At 34.5% G+C, this 7,659-nt stretch overlaps 2 protein-coding genes across 2 annotated transcripts; both read left to right on the top strand.

The window, feature by feature from the left end:
* The first annotated feature begins 665 nt into the window (after positions 1–665).
* On the top strand, positions 666–4,484 carry LOC145617648 (putative serine/threonine-protein kinase PBL7). The gene is made up of 5 exons (XM_081672370.1): positions 666–1,171; positions 1,819–1,991; positions 2,127–2,316; positions 2,924–3,315; positions 3,828–4,484. The coding sequence occupies exons 1-5, from the start codon at positions 1,054–1,056 to the stop codon at positions 4,056–4,058; spliced, it is 1,104 nt and encodes a 367-aa protein (XP_081528496.1). The 5' UTR covers positions 666–1,053; the 3' UTR covers positions 4,059–4,484.
* A 1,165-nt stretch (positions 4,485–5,649) lies between these two features.
* On the top strand, positions 5,650–7,271 carry LOC145618554 (putative serine/threonine-protein kinase PBL24). Its single transcript, XM_081673327.1, has 4 exons — positions 5,650–5,807; positions 5,950–6,139; positions 6,230–6,624; positions 6,919–7,271. The coding sequence occupies exons 1-4, from the start codon at positions 5,685–5,687 to the stop codon at positions 7,171–7,173; spliced, it is 963 nt and encodes a 320-aa protein (XP_081529453.1). The 5' UTR covers positions 5,650–5,684; the 3' UTR covers positions 7,174–7,271.
* The last annotated feature ends 388 nt before the right edge of the window (positions 7,272–7,659 follow it).

Here is a 7,659-nt window from a genome sequence, read left to right as displayed (position 1 = left end):
CAAAGCTTTAGATAAGAGAGCTAAAGTAGAAAAATTATGTAAACATCAATATTATTTAATATTTATAGTTTAATACTCCCTCCGTCTAAAAAAGAACGACCCATTTGGCCAAAACTTTGTCCCAAAAAGAATGACCCATTTGCATTAAAACACCCACCAATTTGCCACAATATTTGTGCAAAATTAGCTTCCCCATATAAAAATTTGATTTTCCATGTTATTTTATTACTTTCTCTCTCTATTTTTTTACAAACCCCATGTAAATTTATCTTTCCAATATACTTTTACTTTTTTTTTTTACTTAACTTCCTTAATACCCGCGTAATCAACCAAATAGGTCGTTCTTTTTGGGACGGAGGGAGTATCAATTAAGAAGTCAACGCTGAAATTAAAAAACAAAATCCCACATATGATTATCTTTCACATTTTTTTTTTCAAATTTGATTTACAAAAATACTATGCGTAAATGTCAAAATGTTGCAATTGACATAGACACATAGTGGGAAAATATGTTAGAAAATCAGTTAGTGGCGCCCTACTTTTTTCCCTCCCCGCGTAAGACTTTTTGTACAACCACCTAATGGAGTTTTGTTGCACGAATTCTTCCACCATTTCTTTCTCTCTTTTTTACTCTTTTTCATATGATCAAACCCATATCACACGCCTTTACTTTGAATTTGACTTTAGATTTTGTAAACCTTCTAAAACCCTTAATTTTTACAAACCCATTAAGTCTAAGATTAAACCCAGTTACATAAATGCAGAAGAATTTCTTGGCCTAAATTCAATTGATCGTGTTTTATGGAGTTTGAATTGACCCTGAACAGTTTTGTTTCTTTAATTTTTGTGGGTACTTCTTAGTTACTATAAAAGTCTCAATTTTTAATAGATAATTACAAATTGAGGTTTCTGGCATTGCTCAATTGCGTAATTACAGAAACTGTATTTATGCACATAAACTGTTTGATATTTTGTTTCAGAGAATTTTTTGTAAGGTAAGCAAATTGGGGAACTGGGTTTGTTGCCTCATTTGGGAGTTTGAATTGAGTGATCATGAGTTGCTTTTTTTATGGCTCATCCCAACTCAGGAAAGCATTCAGAAGGGTTAATGGCAAAGAAAGGCGACCGCCTTTTGTTTCGGCTCTGTTGCCTAGAAGACCAACACAATTTGGTGAGTGTGAATGCAAATTTGTGCTCTTTCTTATTGAATTATGCAATGTTTTGGGTGTATATTTTCATACTGCTTTGAAGTCAATTTGGTGGGATTTTATTATTTGCTCATGCTTTTGGTCTCTAACACAACAGTATGCAGCTTCATTGTGGAATTTTTCTTCACTTGATTACAAAATTCATGTAACAGAGCAACTTCGTTACAAAAAAACATCCACTAATGTGTACTAAATTCGACTGATTATCAATGCTATGGGTCGTTTAAATGCATAACTCATGCACACACATCATTTTTATTTGCAATACATAAAGTAAGAAGTTAATGTAATGTGCATCCTACTTGAAATCAGAAGCATATACTTGTACATTTTTCTCATAAAAAGTCATGGCACAAGTTTTTTTTAACAATAGTCAATTCTCAATTGCAATCGTTCTGTTAGTCTGCTGTAATGGCTTACAGTATCATTTTGATCTGCTACTTCTAGAGCTTAAGCATTAGAAATGCCTTAGTTATCTGACAAGTTATTTAACTCCACTTAACAAAGTTCTTAGACAACCTTTAAATATTATGCTAAGAAGGCGAGCTCACGACTTAATCTTAATATTTTCAACTGGTTAAGTAACTTAAATTTTATGTTTTTTCTTCAGACAACAAAGAATCTACCATATCTGAAAACAAAGGTAGTGATCATGCCATCAAGCAACAAGCTTTTACTTTTCAAGAGCTAGCTGATGCAACAGAGAACTTCAGTCCAGAGCATCTTGTGGATGTAGGAAGTTTTGGAAAAATCTACAGAGGGAAACTTAAAGAGACTGGAGAGGTATTAACATGGACTTTATTATCTGATCACTTCCTATATTCTACATTATGTAAACTCTATCACTATTTTTATGCAATACTTCCTATCATATGATTTCCTGTTATTGAAGGCTGACATTAAATTGTTTGACCTTAGATCATAGTTATCGAGCAACTAGACAGAGATGGATCACGAGGACAGAGAGAATTTCTCTTACAGGTGATGATGCTGAGCTTCCTCAATCATCCAAATTTGATCAATCTTATAGGATATTGTACTGAGGAAGATGAAAGATTTTTAGTGCATGAATATCTGCCTTTGGGGTCCCTGGACCAGCATTTACATGGTAATAATTTGCCAATTTCCTTCACGCGGTTATTTGTTGATGCAAAACCTAGAAAACACATGTAATCTAATTATTATTATTTTTTTTTTCTGAAATCTTTCCTCCATATGCCCCCGGTATCCACCCCCCACCCCCACCCCACCCCCACCCCCACCCCCTGAAGAGAAGAAATGAAAGAAGATTGATTTGTTTGTTTGAAATTCACTTATCTAGGTCTTCCTGAAAGAAATCATATGATAGGTCACTACGTAAAGATAAATGCCAAACATTGCCAATATTCAATAAAAACTAGCGGTGAGACACTGGGACTGAATGAGGCCAGAAAATATTCATTCATTGCACGAGAGACTATGAAGTTCTATGTAGATTGTTGAGAACATGCAAAATCTGATTTAGAATTTAGAAAAATCTTGCTTCAAAACTGCGAGCTTATGTTCAAGCATTAGCCAACTTATATAAGAACTTATACATGACGAGATAATGAACTCTCCCAATTTTCTTGGCATAGATAGCACACAATTGTTATTGCTTCATTTGATCTTATGCTACTTTGTCATGTAGCTGTCCACCAATTAATTTTGCTTCATACTTCTCTTGAAATTTTCAGACAGATCACCCAAGCAAAAGCCCTTAGATTGGTATACAAGAATGAAAATTGCTTTGGGGATTGCTAGAGGTTTAGAATATATACACCATAATGCCAGCCCTCCAGTCATCTACCGCAATTTGAAACCGTCCAACATCTTACTAGACAAAAATTTTACAGCTAAGCTCTCCGACTTCGGGCTATCTAAACTTGGACCTTCTGGTGAAAAGAAATATGTTTCTACAAGTGTAGTGGGTACTTATGGATACATTGCACCAGAGTACCAAAAAACAGGTTTTTTGACTATTAAAGCAGATGTATATAGCTTTGGAGTTGTTTTACTGGAGTTGGTGACAGGGCGAAGAGCTGTTGATATCACAAAACAGACCAAGGAGCAAAATTTGGTCTCTTGGGTAAGCTTCCCTCTCATTTCATGGTAATGAAGATAAGACTGCTAATTGATTGGAACTTTTCTTCTTTTTATTCATGTAAAGACAAAATTGGAAAGCTTGGGCAAGTGTATTCAATATCTTGCATGTATCACATATTTTTTTTCTTGATTGATATGAGTCATATGAATTTGAATTAGTTAAATCAAATATGGTTGAAAGGATTATGTGTGCAATTGCATTATAAAATGGTGATTCCTTCATATTTCTACAAAAGCTTGTGCATCTCTCTGATAGCTGCAAATTCTATTCGATTTGAAAGAGCTTATACATGCCTACATTTCAGCAACTTTTTCAATAGATATATGATCTATATCATAGATGCTAACCCAGAAATCTTCAGCCTATATTTAATGTGAAGTTAACTAGTTCATTAAATATTGTTTTGAACATGTGGTTTATGCTACAAGTTTAACTTTGAAGCTTTTTAGGAATGAAGCCCTTGAGGAATAATGTTTGCATCTCCAATTAAATAGGCACATCAGATATTGAAGGAACCAAGTAAGTTTACAGAGTTAGCTGACCCTGTCCTTCAGGGGAATTTCCCAGCTAACGGATTCAACCAAGCACTTGCGGTGGCAGCTATGTGTCTTCAAGAAGAACAAGCAGCTCGACCCATGATGAGTGATGTGATCACTGCCATAATGTACCTCTCATCAGACAAACTAGATGACAGCATTAAGTCTCCTCCTCCCGAACCTGTATAGAGTATAATAGTCTGGTGAAGGTTGTCAATGAATCTGATCATGGAAATTAGTGTTGCAGAGCACCAGCACTATTTCATCCGATGAAGTGAGCATCATTCCAACTGAGCAGATTGTAAATATAGTTACTCTCTCTTCCATTCTCTTTTCATATTGCCTCTTGTGTATAAACTTGTTAGGAAGATGGGGGCGATATTACCCTGCTAAATTTATCTAATTATGTAATATCACCCCTTTGTTTTATACTTGTAAAATTTTGGTGTTATTTTTGTTTTGCCAAGGCTAAAAATACCCATTAGAAACAAGTAAAAACAATGGGGGTGATGCTTGTCTTTTTTCTTGCTTGTTATTGGTCTATTTTTCCAATGAGGGCAATAACCATTACAAGTACTCTGTATTAACTTATCATCCCTCAAAGAAAGATTTTGTAAAATGTGATTGATATATTTTTTTTTTTCAATTTCAATATATTACAAATGTTTGATTCCCTGTAACACACGCATTGAAGTTATATTTTCAAAATTTTGTTATTGTAACAATTTTATTTTTGTGTCATGGGTTATGACTGGGGATAGTAGAGTTAGTGATCAATGTAAACATGAAAGCAGGGCACTCGTATGATTATGGAGGTTAGGTATTATTACAATGCTATGATAGTTACCAACTACGAAGTACGATTTGCTTTGTAGCATTATTGACATATCTCATTCTCTATGTTAACCCGAGCCCAAACGCTGTGACTCTGTGAGCTTTGAACAAACAATACTGTTAGGAAAAATAAAACCAAATCTTATTTTATCCAACCTGAATTTAATAGGAATGTTTGGTTGACGGGTCTCCCAGGTCCTGTCAATTAATATAACTGTTAGTACTTTGTGGCACCCAAGTTACTTTCCTTCCTGCATGACTTTCTCTGCAACCATCGTAGAGTTTTCGAAAACTTCATCCTCTGTTATTTTCTCTCATCTGGTCAAACCATGCTATCTAATTAGCCTTAATTCTAATGAATTGCTTAAACTTGATACTTGCATTAGTTTATCTATTTATGTGAACATATACTGTTTTATTGATGGAATCATAGTTTTTTTTACAGGTAAGCTAATTGGGAAACTGGGTTTCTTGCATCAACTAGAAAATTGAATTTGGTCAGCATGAACTTCTTTTGTTGTGGTTCATCACAACGTGGTGAGTATGAATGCATATTCGGTTTTTATTTTTACTTCTTTCCACATTAATTTCATACTGCTTTGTTGTTAATCATTGAAAATCTGTTAGACTATCTATATTGTTTTGTATTGTGTTGAACCTAAACTAATTGCAATATTGCATCATGTGATTCATCCTATAGCTTCTTTCTAGCTGATATATCGCAAAATGTGTATAATATCAGCATGATTTACCAATATATGATTACTTGATAATTGATATGTGGAATAAAATTTGTTTCAAGTGGTATTTGAGCTAGGTCAATGATGATATGTGGAATAAGAGTTCTCACCTTTATCTTAGTCGAAATGTATTTTTGGCAAATGTTTTCCGGTTATTAAGTGCAGCTACACCATTTTGTTCTCAGACACCAAACAACGGAAAACAGCTGAAATAGCTTTCTATGACAGTGATCAGACCACCATGGTACAAGAATTTACTTATAAAAAGCTAGCTGATGCAACAAAGAACTTCAGTCTAGAGTATCTGGTGGGTGAAGGCAGCTTCGGTAAAGTTTACAGAGGGAAACTCCAAGAAACTGGTGAGGTATTAATATGGAATTATATTCTGTTTTTGCTTTGTCTTACATGAAGCAAAGTATGTTATCATTATTATATGCAATGCTTCCTAATTCCTATCATAAATTTTTCTGTTGCTAGAAGTCTGACATTGAGTTGTCTGATCTTAGACCGTGGCTGTCAAGCAATTAAACTTGGATGGATTACTAGGGCACCGAGAATTTCTTGTACAAGTGACGATGATGAGCCTTTTTAATCACCCAAATCTGGTAAATCTTATAGGATACTGTGTTGAAGGTGAAGAGAGAATTTTAGTACATGAATTTCTGCCTATTGGATCCCTGCACCACTATCTGCACGGTAATATGGTCTGATCTATTGATACATTATCAGTACTATAATTTGCTTCAGACTGAATTCACTTACAGTAGAATCTTAAATCTTATTCAGACAGATCATTGAAGCAAAAGCCGCCCTTAGATTGGTATACACGAATAAGAATCGCTTTGGGGGTAGCCAGAGGTTTAGAATGTATACACCATTCTAGTCCTCCAATTATCTACCTCAACCTAAAACCCTCCAACATCTTACTAGACTTTGATTTTAATGCTAAGCTCTGTAATTTCAAGCTAGCTAAGATTGGACCCTTCAGTGACAAGAGAATTAACCTTGAGAAGGTTATGTTGGGAGCCCATGGCTACATCGCACCAGAGTACAAAAAAACAGGACTTCTAACTGTGAAGACGGATGTATATAGCTTCGGAGTTGTTTTATTAGAGTTGATTTCAGGGCGAAGAGCTGTCGATCTTTCAAGGCCATCTAAGGAGCAAAATCTGGTCTCTTGGGTTAGTTTTTCCTCATTTATTGACTATGATTATATACATGCCTGCTCCTAGTTCTTTTCTTCACCTCATTGGTTGTAACTTTTACACTTTTTAATCAACCTTACCATAAGATTGAACTGGTGCTATTATAGTCGAATGAACACTAGATAATTTTTTGATGTAGCCTAATATATGTCACAAATCCAGAAATCAGACAATTCAATATCTAAACTTGGTGCATAATTTTTCAGCAAACTAGCTCATTAAATTTTTGTTTGAACATGTGACTTATGCTACTTCTTCTTCAATTATTAGGTCCAACAGAGATTAAAGAAACCAAGTAAGTTTCCAGAGTTAGCTGACCCGCTCCTTCAGTGTGAATATCCAGTTAAAGGATTCAACCAAGCACTCGCGATAGCAGCCAAGTGTCTTCATGAAGAACCATCAGCACGACCCGTGATGAGCGATGTAGTTGCTGACCTTATGTGCCTCACCTCCGACAACTTTAATGACATATACTCGTGTAGACGGGACCTTGCAGATTTAAGATCACCCTTGAGTTCGGTATAGATCAGAATATCATGCTTGTTTTCTTGTCATTTCTATCCCACTGTCTTTGTAGATTGTCTCTTTTGTATGACTTATATTCAAATTATTTCCTATTTATAAGATACCATATGCCCATATGTCCATATGGATAACAATTATTGGCAAAAACAAGTCCATATATAAGAAGCAAAACAGAGAGTATGGGAATTATGTTTAAAAAATCAGCCTTACAACCTTAAATTAAGTCAAGCCGTAAAATAACATAACAAAATGACATTGTAAATGTTATGTTATCAACATTACGATATCTCTATTGATACATCAAAGGAGTGGCAACCATGATTACTCTTACATGATTTCTTCCTCCCTCCATAATTTTCAAAGTAGTACACTCTCTATGCTTTTTTAACTTTTTTTTTTTTTTTTTTTTTTTTTTTTTTTTATGAAAGTTGCATTTTTACACGTTACGAGTTTGTGACAAATATGAATAAAATTTAAGAGAGAAAA

Source organism: Chenopodium album, chromosome 26 (assembly GCF_948465745.1).
Source record: "Chenopodium album chromosome 26, dcCheAlbu1.1, whole genome shotgun sequence".
NCBI classification, from domain to species: domain Eukaryota; kingdom Viridiplantae; phylum Streptophyta; class Magnoliopsida; order Caryophyllales; family Amaranthaceae; genus Chenopodium; species Chenopodium album.
This window is presented reverse-complemented; position numbering and strand designations above follow the sequence as displayed.